Source organism: Melozone crissalis, unplaced genomic scaffold (genome assembly GCF_028551555.1).
Source record: "Melozone crissalis strain CALT ecotype California unplaced genomic scaffold, PUWL_Pcris_2 ptg000057l_1, whole genome shotgun sequence".
Lineage (NCBI taxonomy): Eukaryota > Metazoa > Chordata > Aves > Passeriformes > Passerellidae > Melozone > Melozone crissalis.
Window position 1 is genome coordinate 12263012 of NW_026535835.1, and position 17633 is coordinate 12280644.

Genomic DNA, 17633 nt, shown 5'->3' on the forward strand with positions numbered 1-17633 from the left:
AACTGTAGTGTGGTTTTGATAGTAATTTAACTGAAAACTGAAACTAGTGCAAGGCTTTTGAAACTATTTCAAAACTCCCACAATCTTTCCATATATATTTTTGTGTATTGTTCATTTGCCTCAGAATCAGCATCTGTACTGAAAAGAGTTCACTCTTGTCCACACTGAAGAGCTGCTTTCCCCCTGAGTCCAGGTAAAAGGACATTACAGGCTTGTTTCTGTTACAACTGTTCAAAGAATTTTGTACCTTGCTAGCTCCTACCTTTCCTGCAATCCTAAACCATGCAAGCACACGATCTCAGACAAAGAGGAGTCCCAGCTGTTGCTAGTAGTCTGATAAAGAAATCAATCCAGGACTGCCAGTAGAGGCATTAGCAACCCTCTCAGCAAATACTATTATATTTGACCATTACAGACAAATGCCACTATGTAACATAGCAATCTGTCACCACATTCATCAGACAAGAGGCTATGCCCTCTTTATGATTTAAGAGAACAAAACAATGCCTGTTTGATCTCTCTGTGTGTATGCTAGAGTAGAGGGGTAGGGTTGGAGGAGAGGCATGATTGCTCTAATGGTTGAGTACTCTAGGTCATTATTTGCTAAACAGAATTTTCCTTGTCCATCTGCCATTTCTTTTATGCTATGTTTAACAGAGAAGTGAAACTGAAGGTGCTGTCTTCTGGAGTTTTACCTTCATTTTAAGATGGAACACCTTCATAGCAGAATCACTGCATAAAATTGTCCCTAACCTTAAAGACAGGAGAAGTACATTTGCTTCCTGTGATCTTTAAACATAAAAATCCTAAAAATCCAATCTACTACTAGCACCGAAATCACAATATGTGCTTTTGCCAATGTCTTTTTGTCTTTGTCAAACCTATTGACACGGTGATGTGATCAACACTTCAGGGCAGTGCTCAGCAATACTTCAGCCAGCCAGCTACACAGCTGAATGTAAGCAAAGGGACAGTACAAAGCAAGAAATAATACTGTGTTCCATTTGCAGAATGTCAGTCTTCCTGTTAGTATGCTGTACTTGACCCTTCTGGCTGGAGAGGTGTTGATGGTTTTATTCAAAACATCGTAGATGACTGTACAGAGACTGGACATAGGTGAAGACGCACATGGGATCTGGCTTGTGACCCATCACCATCATGTCTTCCACTTCTATCAGACGGTCACAGTGAGCCATTTTCCTGTATTAACAATAAAACAGATACAACAAATCAAGAGTTACATAACTGCTTCCAGGATTCATTTGATGCTCTGAGCATGATTGAAACATTTAAGAAATCCTGAGGTTTATTGGCAGCATTTCATTTCACAATGAATTGAGCAGGGTTGGGCTGGACATTGTTATTTTTCTGACAACAGAATATTCCTGTTCTTTCTGTCTCTTGCTTTATAGTGGGATCTGATCTAAAGCCCTGGAGGGGTGGTGCTTTTTTCACTATGATTCACATTCCTTATATCTGTAGCATGTAACCCAATCTCACACTACTGTGCCCATGTCTCAGTTCTTGGTTAATATATAGGGAGTTCTAAAAGAATGGAAAAACTCAGGAGGAGATGAGATGTGCTGATGAAGGCCTATGTGGCTGTGAATTGTTTGTTCTCCACCACACCCATTTCATCAAGATGTGAGTGATCTGGACCAGCAGAAAGGAACAGATCTGCAGAGGCTTAAGATGAAAAATCAAAAGGGCAGGGATCAATTTTATCAGCATAGCTAGTACTGGGGTGAACAGCAATAGCTGAGAAAATAGCCTTTACTGACACTCAAATCAGTTTAAAGGCAATCATAGCTACGAATAGTTTATGTAATTTTCTCTCACGTAATGTTTCTTAGTGTTGTGTTTATGGTGTCTTTTGTTCTCCCCTGAACTTACTGTTTATATAAACTGAGGTAGAAGAACACTGCAGCTTTCCTTTGAGAGTTGTAGATAGTTTTTTGGAGATCACCTAAATGTATCACAGAATCTCCTTCAACTCACTGACAAGCAACAAAATTTTTTTATATATACATATATGTGTACTTAAAAAAATACTTGTATTTCCCAAATTAATTCCTTTGCTAGAGGCTGTAATAAGGAGAAACAACATTATGTCGAGAAATGGGCAATGGCAAATCCAGTTCTTTAAGTTACCTCATTAGCCATGTGTTCGTATCGCCTGTTACCATTTGGAAAAAGTGTACCAAACCCAGCTGCATACCACATGGAGAGGTCTTACCCTAAGAATCCCATTGATATCAGCTCAAAAATGTTACTATTTCTGACTGGCAGGTTCACATTCATAATGACTTTAACAAATTAGTTAGCATTTAACTACCTGCTATACAGCATAAAAAAAAAATCTGGATAATGTGACTGAGGGTATTAGCTCTGCCTGTTTTCAGAAATGCAGTTACTTGGTTGAGATACTGAGAAGCTCTCAGTCTTGATCTGTACTTACACTGAATTCAACCTTTGTTCTTTTTCAAGCAAAACAAGGTACAGTTAGAGATGAAGTCTCACACGTTCTATGCATTGTCTCTGCAGAGCAATCTGGGAGGATGGGGCTTCATAATCTGAAGGTGTAATTGGACAATTAACCCCCAATATGTAAATGGACCAAAACTTACAAAAGTGTGAAAACGTGTGATCCGTCATCCATCCCGGATGTGGCCTTGGCCACGCTCTTGTACTGTCCAAGGTGTATCCTTTGAAGGCCTTTTTATATTAAATACCTACTTTATTCCTTTAACACTGTCTAGCCTCTGTTCTAGGTAGCCTCCCAAGGCATCAACAGAGAGTCAAAAAGAATAATAACGAAAATCTTCACTGCTGCTCAGGTGCATTAGACTTGAACTGGAAGCACTTCCCAGAGCGCTAATGTACTCACTCAGCCGTTGTGAAGGCCAGCTCAAAGTTCTGCTTGCGGTTAGCTGGGTCAAGCTTATTATAATCAAAAGCTTCAGGAAAGAAAGAATGCACAAGAGCGCAGAACGCCATCCCATCATTCCAGCTTGAGGAGAAGTTCTGCAGATCAATGTGCTGTCATGATGAAAAAAATACACATGTTAATGCAGCACAGGGGAACAAATAAGAGCAGCTGCTTTTGTTCAATGCAGTTTTCTATCATTCTTTCCCACCAGCAAGAGCACAGGCTTTATTTTCTTCTTCCCATCTTTGTATGTCCAGTTCATTGTTGACATTCTGGGAAAAAAATGGCACTAAAAAAGCAATAAAAGCTCTTTGCCTGAAATAGCCAGATGCAAAGCAGACGCATAGTCAAGGTCCCTGATCTGATTCAAAGCCCACTGAAAATACTGTGAAGAATCTCATCAACATCAGTGAGCACTGGAGAAGGCCAGATGCACCTGCTCAGTATCTGCGGAAATCAAGGACACTGCTTATATATAACCATAATCACCCTACGGAGGATTTAAAATTGAAGAACAGTTCATTTTGTGAATAACCCTAGATAAAGACTATGCTTGCTGGCTTTGCCCAATTCAGTATCTGTTTACACATAGATAGGTAGAAGCATAAGAACAATCATGCACAACCTGATTCTCAAAACAGATTCTTATTGTTACTTTCAAATGCCACAGTGAAAAGAAACATATTTGTTTCGTGCTGCTTTCTCATCATATAAAATTCAAGTCCCAGCTTTTCTGATAATTTTAATTAGTTTTATACTATAATCTACAGTTTAGCAATAATTATGCGCATTTAGTAATGTTGAAAAACATACTAAACATATGCAAAAAATCCCTAGGAAAAAAATTCTGTATTTCTTTGACAGTTGCAGTTTAAGGCCAGGTAAAACGAGTAAAATCTCAACTGCTGTATTCCTGTAGTGACACTGATGCTACCTCATAAAAATTTACTCAAAGTATGATTGCAACTCAACCATTTATTACAAATTTATTTGTCGAATACTAAGAGAGTACTTGGGTGTGCATGTAGCAAAATGGCCATAGTCTCCATGTATTCAGAAATTGTTATGTATACTGTGAATAAAAAATTACAGCCTGCAACTAAGAAAAAAAAGTCTGAGTGTATACTGAAATTTTTATCCATAAGCACAAAAAGGTTGGCTTTTAGAAAAACAATAATGCATTGCTTTAATATACATACAGAATCTCATTCATGCAGTCACTGACAGTCTTGAATTGCTGCCTACACAAACCATATTCATGTTACCCACACAAAAATTGATGACTTTGAGGAAATTAACTAATTCTCTAGCATATTTTACATTCACCCTTTGAGCACGGAATTCGGCAAATTCTCTTGAAACAAAAAAGAGAGAGATGAAAATACTACCATATCTTTACCTTGTATCCTATGGTTTTTGAGCGACACCAGTCTAACAGAATTTGTTTAATGCTGCTAGCGCTGGCAACCCCAAAACTCAGCGACCTCTTCAGCTTAGCTCTGGATTCTCCTTTTCCTCTGGAAAATTAACAGAGACCAGATTAAATTATATTCTAGAAAAACTTAAACCTATTTGTCAGGAACATCTATACAGCTTTGCTCAGGTCAGCCCTTGTCCAGATGATATTTGAGAAACATGTTGCTGAAACCTCGACTTGTTGGTCCTGCAAGAATAACTTAGTTTTATTAAACAAAAGCCAGAATTCCAATTCCAATCCCTCTTTTCTTTAAATCATACTCCCATCAAGAAGTGTATATATTTTGATCCTTAATGAATGGCAACAGAAAGTCACTATATTTGCAGGCTCCTGTAATGATGGAGAAGGCAGCTTTCACAGAACTCTTCCCTGATAAAGGGAACCTGCTGCTTCAGCTGAACAACTCCAAAGTCAGAAGATTCTGTAGCTGTGAATTTCCAAGGCTTGGTCTGTGGAGTCAGTGAAACTTTAGGGGCCTCATATTGTCGCTAAGCTCCAAATCCTACACGGAGAGAGTTCTCCCACCCAGCTGTACTCTGCTGGTAATAACCGACAAATTAGTTTTCCATTAACAAACCATTCTGGAGACAAGGACTGAGACGTACTTTGCATCATCGCGTTCAAGTTTTTCAAAAAGCGCTTTCCTGGCCTGCGTTCCTGAAGTCCGCGGGAGCGTCTGAGACCGCACCAATTCTCGCCTCCTTTCAACCGGGCGATGCACAGTAGGAGGAGGTGAGTGAGAGCTGGGGGTCACCTCACAGCAACTGTCAATGGCACTGGAGAAACATAACGTGAAAAGTAAGTAGTAAATGAAAGAGTAACTCTCTGCAGTGACAAGAGCAAGCATAAATGTTCAACTGTTGTCTCTAAACCGTCCAAAAGATCCATTTCAAGAGGACCTGCATGAAAAGGACCTGCATCAAAAGCAATGTTAATAAAAGTAAAATTATTATTAAGACACAACAGCACATAAGTATTGAGGCACCTGAGGTACTGTTACAAATAAGACACAGCTGGGCAAGCCACAAGCACTTTGCAGCATTGAGCAGAACAACAATTACAAACCTTCAAGAAAAAAAAGAAGACAAAAAAGTTGTGGCCACACACGAGCACTAAATCCCATCAATTTCCAACTTCAGGATTCTTGGAGGCTATGACATTTTTAAAATGAAACTTGAAGAATAAATCATGAAGTACTTTTGAAATTTTTACTTGTAGCACACAGAATTCTGACCTTCTGACAGTGTTGCTTTACTGACTGCAAGCTGTATATGTGATTGAGAAAGATATTCTAATTTGTGTTTGTTTGAGCCATATACTGCTTCATTGGCATTAATGAAGCAAGCCAAACATTGCATTTGGAATTACTCCATATCGCAGAGATGGGGAAACAGGCAAAGAACAATGACATCAGTGTCACACGTTTATTTCTGTTACAGATGGAGGTCGGGTATGACACCAAGGTTTCTAGGGTGCTCACTGTATCATGACTCCAATACTGAAGTGCTGATGTTGGAACTACCTGGGAGGAAATGTAATACCTAATTTGGGATTGTTTTCAAGACAGATACAAGCCTAATTTAAGAGATTTAAACATTCTTCTCTCCAGTTCTTTTCTTGATGGATATTTTGCATGCTAAGCATGTCTGTATATGCCAGGAATAATTGTGATAACATGTAATCCTCTACTAAGCAACTGCAACTTGAGTTAATAAAGAGTGTGTAGTAGTCCTCAGGAAGGCATTTATCTACAAATTAAAGTCTAGGCTAGCCAAACTAAGGATATTTGCTGGTAATTATATGTTGGTTTCCAAAAATAAACCCAAAGTACTAATTTCAACACAGATTAGTATATTTAAAACTGTTTTCAAAGGATCTGACAACTTCCTCCTCCTAACAAAAATCCACCACTATCAAGCACTGATAATCTTACTGAATAAGACTAAAACAATGTGTAAATCCACAGTTAGGTCTACTTGAAAGTGCTCTGTAAAATTTTGTCCCTTCTCATCTCTGTTCCACTTAGCCCAGAGGAAAGCTCACAGCCTTTAACACACTTAAAATATAGCACCAGTGTCTCATTTGTTCTTTGGTGCACTGGTGGGACAGCCTGAAGAAGCACCCCCCACCAAAAAAGGAGCCAAACGTGCTAAGGCTATCCAAAGCTGTAATCACAGGCATGATGTTCATGCACAGCCTACCAGATGCCTCGTGGAAAGAAAGGTGTGAGGATTAACCAGGATATGGCCCTGATATAGGAATCAGAGGCACAAAAGAGCAAGTCATGCAGGGAGAATGAGTGATCCTCAAACTAGACATATAGCATGATGTATACAGCAAGTTGCTGATTTCCTGTGAGAAGTACAATCAATAAATAACCTGGTATGTTTCACCTGAGAACATTCAGGGTATGTATATAAGCACTGCTGTGTTGAATGAAAACTACTATGTACAGTACATCACTAGGATGGTTTTAGTACAGATAGTGTGATTATTCCAGTAGTCATTGACATCGATTGGTTATTTGCTGAAAGTAGAAGTGTGGTTAAGAGGAATATGCCCATTTACATGTTGATGGGCATAGCACATACATTACATACATTAATGTAATTTAATGTATGTACATACATACATTAAATGAACTACCTATGTTAATGTAAGAGATTACGGGGCAAGTAGATTAATGTACAATTATACATCCAATGCTTAAAACAGCATCTGGGACTCACCTGTTTTCCAAGTCAGCAGAGCACCTGTCCCTTGAGACTACATTGACCACAATGGCCTAACAAAATGTCATGAAAAATGCATACCTTTCACCAGTTTTGGCTCCACTACGCAGCCCGTAGTTCACAGTTGACACAGGCTTGGTGACAGAAGTAGCATTCTCTATGTAAAAAAAGAAAAGATGCATTAGTGCAGAAATTTTCCTCATGTGCTTTCAAATAGAAACTTTCCTCGTGTGCTTTCCTGGCGGATAGACACGCATTGATTTTTTACTCACCACACTGTAAAGCTGCAGGCCTCTGACTTCCATTTGAGCTAACAGGCTGGGGAAGGATTTTCCCCAGCAGTTCAATTCCTCTGTAAAACTGCAGCGAGGATAGTATAGGCATACCAGGAAGGACTCCAAGAGGATGCCTTTGATAAAACTGCATTTGGAAGGTCAGATCACTTCGGGCCCTCAGAGCAGGGCACACTGCCACTGACATGTCAGTTAAAGGAAAAAGTGGTGCTTGCAAAAGTCATTCTAGCAGACAAGCCCTGGGGAGTTTAATGTAATTGAGTATGCTGATGAGTACATAATTTAAATGATCTCATTTCTACCAGGAAGACATTTTAGTTTGTAAAGTAGAACAGACTCAAAGTTGCAAATGTGGCTTAAAATCAACTTTGCCTCTTCCTCCCTCCACCTCCGAGGTTCTACCTTATGTGCTTTGCCTCTTAGGGCTCAGCTTTGGACTCCAGCTATGCTCTATAATTGCAAAACAGTGGAGTGTCTTGCCCAGTTTTAACATACCAAAGCCAAAACTTGTTGCATAAACCAGCAACTGATTTCTTGAAAGCTCCTTCTATACATGAAGGACTGCCATCTTAGAAGCAGTCCAACCTGATCACTGTCCTACTCTCTGAAAATGCAGAATTCTTCCCTCTTCTTATAGAAGTGATCCAGATCAACTACACTTCTCATGTAAAACACACTGGTAGATGCCAGCATACAGGTGTGACAAATTTGTGACCACTTACAGTTGCCATATACTTATGCCAATCTCAGATGTTTTCAGATGAGGAGGAAGGTAATCCTTATTCCAGAAGAGCTACATATATTGCTAAGTAGACCGACACTTGAGACCACTGTGAAATGTCAGTACATTATGCAGACGGTAACAACTTGGTGACAGCAATCACAGGTACTTTTGGAGAGAGATCAACTCATCTATTTCAACTGAAATCAGAAAGCTCAAAGTAATTTGCTTCAGCATACGAGGGTGGGCACGCCACTTTCCAACTGCCTTGTGTGCAGTCACAGTTTTCACTTGATCAGCTGAAATCTTCGCTGCTCAAGCTGCCTGCCTCACTTTTCTGGCACCTATGGTTTCCACTGCAGAGATTGCCTAACAGTACACACATACATCACTGTGCAAGTAAGGGTAAGTACCCCTCACTTTGAACTGATGGAGTAGAACAAGTGTTTGTGATTCTGTGAGTCTGTATACATATACTTGTTAGCAATGTTAGTATTACCATGTACCTACAAGTCAAAAGTACATGCTCAGATCCCCCAAAGAGCCCAGAATCACTCTCAATTTTTGTTGCATAAGGGCATGCATATAGGAATACTCACCAGTAGCAGATGAATCCATTGTTCTCACTGTAATTGAATTCCAGTCCTTCACTGTATCAGCACAAAGACAAAGGAAGTGTTTGCTACATTTTTAGTTTTAGTAAGATAAAAACTGAAAGAATCGTCTGCAAATAACCCCTATCTCTTGCTAGCAATCCCATCCCAGTCTCCTTCTGTAATTTCTGACTCGTATATATAGTCCAATTTGTAAGTGTCACAGCCAAGGATGAACGACTTCCATGTGATTTTTTTTTTAAACTCAGTTTCAATATAACTAAGATTCTGCAATCACGGACATATGTATATGTGTCAGACTGCTGTCAGTCATTCCTTCTTCCAAATGACTATTAGAACCTGCTGGCCAAATATCTGCCTAACTTCACACAGGATCTCCAGTCCTAAAGCATTAAAAATGTCCACAAATTTCATGAAAACAGCTGGGCATGTTTAAGAGATTCAGTAACTTACTGAATTCAGTAACTGTGCTGTAAGATACACTTCACTAAAAACTCAACTACGTTAGGCACAAGAATTCTCTGCAGATGTGACATTACAGCTGAAAGCTCCAGCTAGGACCCACAGTTCCAAAATGGAATGTCCCACAATGGGATATATAGCCATAGAAGCAAGGTTTCATAATGGCCACTAGGTCACAGGACAAAACTCATAGCGCCAGTTGAAGAAAGGAAACGGGATGCAGCTTCAGCAAGTTATTTTTCTCTTTTACCTGGCTGGTTGGAAGATTTTACTCCCATTTTATTTGCGCACTTGCCCTGTCCCAGCAGGCAAGAAGATGTAGTAGTTGTTCCTGCTGAACAGATGCTCTCTCCTGAAAACTTCTCAGATATCCTGGTTACTGCAGTAACGGGAAGGTGGGGCATCTGTAAGGTGACTGCAGGGGCATGGGCTTCGGGGGACGAAGATTCTGACATCTGAAAACAGGTCAGTTCATGGGTGACTTTTGCCTGACCTGAATAAAAAATGGGAGAGAGGAAGTAAATTTGTTTGCAGTTTGTAACAAAGCTACAAACGAATGTTCATGCAACAACTTTATTTTACAGGTCGTTGGACTTACTCCTCTTTGAAACATTATACCATCTACATAGCAGAAACAACCCTAGCCCAAGTGACCCTTGCAGCGATCACACTTACTCTATGTGAATCTCAGCAGGAGCAATATCTTCAGATCATTAATACATTAGCATTTGCATTTGGTAAACTTCTCTTCCTCTGCGCAGCTCTCACTCACAATCTCCTGCCCCAGTTAGGGAAGCAGCATTTTTATTCATGGTTTTATGAAACACTGTATATGACTCTTTCCTTCCTCCACTGAAGGATGACAGAAGCAGATGGGTGACTTGCAACATGTTTTGGGACACAAGACTACAATGGCACCCACCACAGAAGGTCTTACCGCTCGTGTCTCAAGTTAATGCAGGTGTAATAGCCTCCAATTTATGAAACACCGTAGTACATGCTTAACAGTAAAGCCAAAGTTTAGAAATTAAACTCCTAATTATGAAATAAAGTACAGGTGCCACTGGAAAATATCCATAGAAACTATAGAAGATTCTAACCCTTCAAAAATGTGAGTCCTGCTCTATGACTGCCAAGATCAGGTATTTTACAAGCAGTGCTGCTTCATTTCACGCCCTGTTCCTACCTGATGATGAAGATCGATGCCCATTTTCAATGATGGAAGAACTAAAAACTCTTCTGAACTCAGGTTTCTGGTGGTCATCCAGGTCTACACTCTGTCAGAAAAGAAAACAGACACGACAGCTAAATTTCAAACAGCAGCAAAAGTGAGAAGAATATCCAGAAACACCTGCCAAGAACAGGTCTTCCTCATGCAAGAGACCACAAAATAAGAAAGGAACAATTACCTAACCCCAGGAGCTGAGCCTGTGAATGAAGCATTGGCAATGCATAAGTTAAATCAATCTTCACGTGTGTCCTTAAAGGATCCTAGGAGGTGTTATCTTTTGTTAGATAAAGGTATCAGCACCCACTGCAACGGTGATAAACAGAAGACTTGATGTAACAGTGGAGAAATTGATTGAGATTGCATAGAATAATGCTGTTCATTTTTTTTATTTGCTGCAGAAAGAAAATACAGTATAAAAACATATTGTACAGGCATTACAAAGTAAATTCAATCCTAGGACACTACAGCTATTTTATGATCTGCAGCGTTTGTAAGGATAGCTTTTTTTCTGGCAAAAGCATAAACTGTCCTCGTAATGGCTGTCAATATAATTCCAGAAAAATCAGCCAGGAGTTTTTTTGTGGGTTTAGTAGGAGGTTGTGGTGGTTTTTGAGGGGTTTGATTGCGTTTTTTGTCTGGTGGGGATGGGGTTTTTTGGGGGGGTGAAGGGGCATGTGAAATCGTGAGGAACTATGTGATTTTTGGCTGCATAACTAAAGGAAGAAGAAACTGCTTCACAGATACATGATTACGGCAGTTAAGTTTCCAAGAAGAAGCAGCAGCTACAAGTAGTAGAGAGAAATTCCCCAACACACAGTCCACAAAAATGTTCATTGATTGCGTAGTTATACCCAGATGTTTTAATTTCTGGGAGAAACCCACTATTTTGAAACTTTTGAAAAAGGTACTGTGCATGAATAAACTCGGTCATCACTAGCTGCCAGGACTGAGAAAATTACAAATTAAGCAAATACTAATTATAGAAACCACGCAGAATCAGAGGTTCAGAACCTTTATTGCTGCATTTAGTGCAACTGAGATCCCAGTCAACAGTTACTGCCCAAATCCAGAACTGAAATGTGAAGCACAGCTAATGCAACTCCCTATAATGTACCCATGATACACAGTTAGAACTGTTTAGCCATTCATGTCACATTATGACCTGAATGTGAAGAATGCCTGTGTAGGCTGTAAACATGAATCTACTTTTATAAGCTGGGGAGGTGTGGGTGAGTAAAATCATCAAATGACATGATTGTTGCAAAGGTCACGTAGCATTTTACACACTGAACTGGCCTTCTAATGCAATGTCAAGTGCTGCGTTGCCTTATTTCATGCAAACCTGACTGCTACAGTTTGGCTAACAGTGCCAAAGAAGAAACTGATACCAGGCTGGAGGATGGGGAAGAAGGCCCATGTGCTGACAGAACAGTGGGAGGATCTGAGATCAAATTCTGATGTGCATTTGGTAGTGTCAGACTGAAGTACTTTCAGAATTCACCGTGGAGATGCCAAGCTTCTGACAAACTCGTGTTTAGCAATACTACTTCTGTCAGTGCTGGTTATATAGATTATAAATAGCAGAGGGATAACTACACATATCTGATCTTAATAATAAGAAGTACACATTTGTACAACTCATGTGACAACAACACAATGAAGAACTGATGAAGAAAAGAAAGTTAACACTAATATTTTGGATGCCTTATCCAAAACTGGTTTGTAGAACTAATCTCTGTGTAGGTCAGAGGTTTCCATGTAAGGAGGGTGATACTTTCCATAGTTATAGGGCTGCTGGAATTTCTCCTTTGCTGCAAAGAAGTTACACTTTGGAGATCCTTAACTGGAAGCTGCAATTATCGCAAGCCAGTAGTAAAAATTCAATGCATTCAGAAAAAATAAGCACCAGTTCACAAGATTAGGAAAAAAAAAAGAAACACAATTGTTATTTCCTCGCTGAACCTCTAAGGTGTATGTCTGTTATGTCTCTTCAAGATTTTGTCTGCAACAAGGTCAAATTCTAGAAGAATGACAGACACCTATGATATTGCTCTCACTCAAATGACAGATTTCAGTCATTCAGTGTCATTCATAAAACCACCAACTACCACAAGGGTCACAATACAAATCATTGGTTCTAGAAATGCTGTTTATGTAGGAGAAGTACATCCCATTCTTAAATATGATAGGTGAAATTGTTGCTTCACTTTGATGAACAGTAATATTGCCACTGACTGCCACAGAGGCAAAGTTCCACACTCCGTTCCTCGCATATATAGAGATCACTGAGATATCAGATACTGGGAACAATGAAATTTTGAGGAAATGGAAACAAGCCAGCTAGACACCAGCAAGAAGTGTACCATGTTTACCCCTTAATTCTACTACAAGAAAGCCATTGTCCACAAGACAATACAAGTATTCTCTATCTGTAAGTGACCCTGCTACGTGAAAAAAAAGCCTTTAACACCATGAACATATTAGAAAAGCTATTGCACTGAAGAAAAACAATAGGAGTACTGGATATAAATGGATAGGAGGGAACAATTCTCTCTTAGCAGCTTCAGCAGGTGCCTATGGCTATGCCACAGTGAGTTAAAACAAACAACAAAAATAATCTAGATAAGGATCAAGGCAACCATGAAATGTCACCATTCCAAAAGGACACTTCTGGAAGTATAAGAGAATAATGAAGAAGTTAAACCAACCGACTTCCTTTATCAAACAGAGGAGTTAAGATCGTTTGGAAACAGAGTATGTAATGCTCTAGTAATCATGTCATCTCCCTGTCATTATAGAACCATAGAATGGTTTGAATTTGAAGGGATCATAAAGATCATCTTGTTTCAACACCTTGACATGCACATGGATTCCATGCATTAGATGAGGTTGCTCAGGAGCCCTTCCAACCTGCCCCCAAAGACCGATAGGGGTGAGGCATCCACAACTTTCCCGGGCAACCTGTGCTTCACCACCCTTCGAGTGAACGGTTTCTTCCTAACATCTAATCTAAACCCGCCCACTTTCAGTGGTTTAAAACCATTGCCCCTTGTTCTGTTGCTATCTGCCCGCACAAAAACAAGTGCCTCACCCTCTTTTTGTAAGCCCTCTAAAGTATTTGAAGGCCGCAGTGAGGTTTCCCTGAAGTCTTCTCGTCTCCGGACTGAATAACCCCAGCTCTCTCAGCCCACCTTTGCTGGAAATACTTAGGTCATTATATAGACCCCAAGTCATGTCTTATGCAGTTACTCACAGGCTGCCTAAGTGCCAGGTGCCATCAGGTCATCAGGGAGAGATCCCAATGGGTAGTAATACTTGTTTAGACCTTCATAGGTGGTCATAGCCAGCTATCTATCTCTCTGTGGCTTTGACCACTGCCGGCAGATTCTCTGCAGCTGTCTGTCCAAGTAATACAGAAACTCTTCTGACAGTTTTAAAATGGGACACCCTTAAAGTACTTTTAGCTCTCCCTCTTAACAAAGGCATCATGCTTAATCATAAAAACTATGGAAATATCGTAAGTTATGAAGCTCTTGCCAAAAATGTAAAATCAGACCAACAAAAGAAAGATCAAAACTCTTTCTTTGTAAATGCTCAGTAGCGCAGGTATGGCTCCAGGATCCAGATCTTTGAAACTACCTCTTCAAATATCCCCTATTTTCCACCTTTGTGAAAGCAGCTCTCAAGACTCTGGCGTGGTTAAGAGAGCTGAGTTGAAGTCTGGTATCAAAATAACAGAAAGACTCAGCTCCAAATCGGAGCAGCTAACGGCCATTTAAAATTCCACCAAAACCAGCATTTAGACTGCTCCATATCAGCTTTCAGGGACATCATAGCAGAAATTGCCCAGATTAGAATTAAAAGGAGATTTGTGTCCTCACTTCTGAACTATGCTTGGAATTCCCTGGATTCATTTTTTTCCCAAATGAAATTATCATGAAAAATAATGTAGCAATATTGGAATATAATGCCTGAGATACCAAAGATGCTCAGAATCTCTGATATTCAATTAATGCGGCATCGACCGCACAGTAAAAAGGAACTCAGCCAATAAATCTTTTCAGAAGCAAGAGAGCACATCTTGATTTGCTACTATTTCCAGGTCAGCATTATTTGCTTCTCGTGTCTCGCATTATGGAAGTATTTCCTAAGACTAGAAGCGTCACCAGTTTTATTATAGGTGCTCGTGTGTCTGTAAACATACACAGTGCCATTTATGGTATTCTGTTTCAAATGCTTCAGTCATATAACCAGAAATTGGAATCAGCTGAAGGAACAGTGTTCATTACAGAAAATCTGAGCAACTGTCCCAACAACCAAGGCTCGGTCTTTCGTCATTTGCATTCAGCCACATCAGAACCTGACCCACAAACTCATGTTTTCACTGCACAAATTTGGCATGTAGAGCCTGTAGTTGCACCTCCCATACTTCTCAGTACTGAAATTCCCTTTCGGTCAGCTCTGCTAACTTGGGAACTTCTCTAACCTAAATTGTTGGGAGGGCACTGAAGAACGATCAGCACTTAAGTGATCTTCCTTGAACCCCCAAAGCAAAGCAGGAAGGTTCCCATCCAAACAAAAGCTCATACTGTGCTTTAACACAGACCGATACCTAAAGCTGGATATTGGCCGTAACATTGATGCAAGACTTTCACAGACTGTGAAGTGGACACCACAGCATAGACAGTGGTGATGGAGTGAGGGACCACAATCCCTTGTCCCTTCTGTATCACTCATCTTATTTCAATTCCTTGAAATACAAGCAAGTGTGGATAGCTCCACAGAACAAAAAGGAAGCCGTCTGGAAGTCGTATGGATGCTACTTACCTTTGTCACATAGGGGAAAGGCAGCAATTGCTAGAATGTATCAAATTACAGTTTTACCTTTCCATTTGCCCAGAGGTAGGAAGCCCAATGATCCCCTTCACAGGTCAGTAGGAATGAAGAGGGCTGGAATGCAATACAGACTCTGCTCATTCCCACCAATTCTAGTAAATGTAACTTCCAAGCTTTTCTTCTTTAACCCCAAGCCTAGATAGACCACAGACCCATTTTTTAAAGCTCCAACAGTTTTAAAACCCCCTTAAGACATGCTTAACCCAGAGGACATGAAACAGGCTGTCATCTGTGAAAGCCAAGTCTCTAGTACCTTAGTTTTATGTGACCGAATCACAGTGTACTGACTGGTAGCGCTCTCCTGGTGTCAAAGGTGGCACAGGAGCTCTCAATTCTTATCGCAGAGACAGACACAGAAAAAGAATGACGCAAAACATCTCGGTACCAGATGAGCTTTCCACTATTGGGATTTCTGTGCACCAAGTTACAGTGCTCCATTACACTGCAGAAAGTTTTATCAGTGGGATGGATGACTATGTTTGTGCAAGTTCAGGTCATGGACACCACGAAAGCTTGTGTTAACCTCTGAGGGACGAGTGCAGCAGTGAGGGACAGTGGTTGGACAGCAAAACTGACTCACTGCGGGATGTTATCTTATGGAAACCACTGCCTGCTGTACGCTTAAGCTATTCCCCTTTGCAAGCTTGCCAACTGGCAGACAGCACTGTTGGCACACAGATCCCCCAGAATCGAGTCCAAAAAGGATACAAAAATATTCGCGTACACACGTACATTGACAGCCTAGACTGCCCCATCTCCTCTTATTTCTAACCACAGGGAACCGACAGGTTGCTACTACTTTAACCAAGATCCCAGTCTGACCAAAGAGGGCCATAATCAGGTAGATCTCTAGATGGTATCACAGCCAAGACCATCTCTCAGAGCACCTCCCAAAATACCACTGACCCCTGGCAAAAGAGGAACCCCGTGTACTTAAACATTATCCCGTGCCAACGCAGTCTGGCAACACCCGTGAAGCATCCCTACATGCTTGCCCTTGGCCCTCCCTCCTGTCGTCTCCCTGGCCGCTTACTTGGCTCCGGCCAGCGACCGTTCGCTTGGCATGACCGGAGAAGGCGCTGTCGGCCGAGCCTTGCGCCGGCGAGCCGGGCCCCACGACCTGGGGGCTCTCTGCCGCCTCGTTCACCCACTCCTGCGACAGCCCCGCCGACTTGCCCAGGGCCTCCACCTGCCGAGACAGGCGCTCCAGCTGTACCCGGAGGCGCCGGTTCTCCTGCTGCAGCTCAGAGACAGCGTGTGCCAGGGGGCTGGCGAGGCGCAGCACCTCCTCCACCTGCCGGCCTACTCCTTGCTTGAACAGCTGGATGTCCACATGTATCTCCCGGACGGCGCCCCGCAGCGTGTCCTCGTAGCGTTCCAGGCCGTCGCAGACAGTCTGCGCCTCTCGACTGTTCAAATGCTCGCTCTCGCCGGCCATGGTGTCCGCGCACCGCAGGCTGCGCGGGCAGGGACGCAGGAAGGTCGGGAGCGGCTATCGGCAGACGCCGGATCGTCTCCCTCTTCGCCGTCGCCTCTCCACCTCTTAGAGACCTCCCCGTGCCTCCCGGCGGCCCCTAGCCCAGCCCTAAGCCCGGCCCCCGGCGCCGCCGGGCACGGCCCGTTCTGCTGGGACGCGGGGGCTCGGCGGGGCGCGCCCCGGGCAGCCGCCGCACAGAAGCGGCGCGGATGGTGCGGATCCTGCGGCTGTCCGGTGTGCTCCGCTCAGCGTGCACTCCTTCAAAGGGGGAGATGGAATTTCGGGAGGGAATGGTAGAACAAGCAGGGGGAAGGGGCGGGGCCACGAGATTGTTCTCAGCTGCCCGAGGCCTTTAGCCCGCGATGGGCTGCGGGCGGGGCCGCGGGAGCGAGACGGCTCGAATCGGGCGGCAGCGCTGGTGTGGAGCAAGGAAGAAGCGGGAGATGTGGGTCGGGAAGGAATCGGAGAGAGACAGAACGAGGGGAGGAGGGGTTTGTACCAGGTCTTTCCCGGCTTGCTTGGACGATGACGATGTGAAAGTATGCACAGTCTCTTTAGCGGGGAACACGGAGACGAGGGGAGGAGAGAACGGTCTTTGAGGGCATAGAGACGGAAATGCACGCAAAAGCACCCTTAGACAAACTGCCAAGTTTCTGCGCTTTCATGGGCAGAAACTTGTAACCAGCATGTTCACACTTACACGTTTCCCACAGTAGGCTGCAATTCCATGGCCATTAGTATTGAGCTGTCAAGTCGTCCAGCAGATCCAATCTGGGTGCACGGTGGATGCGACACATTTCT

At 42.2% G+C, this 17633-nt stretch overlaps 1 protein-coding gene across 1 annotated transcript; it reads right to left on the reverse strand.

The window, feature by feature from the left end:
• Positions 1–888: 888 nt before the first annotated feature.
• SMTNL2 (smoothelin like 2) lies at positions 889–16807 on the reverse strand. The gene is made up of 9 exons (XM_054287223.1): positions 16389–16807; positions 10415–10505; positions 9479–9721; positions 8752–8802; positions 7220–7295; positions 5012–5182; positions 4329–4446; positions 2888–3039; positions 889–1200 (listed from the first exon to the last, which is right to left on the reverse strand). Exons 1-9 carry the CDS (start codon positions 16791–16793, stop codon positions 1074–1076), a joined length of 1434 nt encoding a protein of 477 aa, XP_054143198.1. The 5' UTR covers positions 16794–16807; the 3' UTR covers positions 889–1073.
• Positions 16808–17633: the final 826 nt, after the last annotated feature.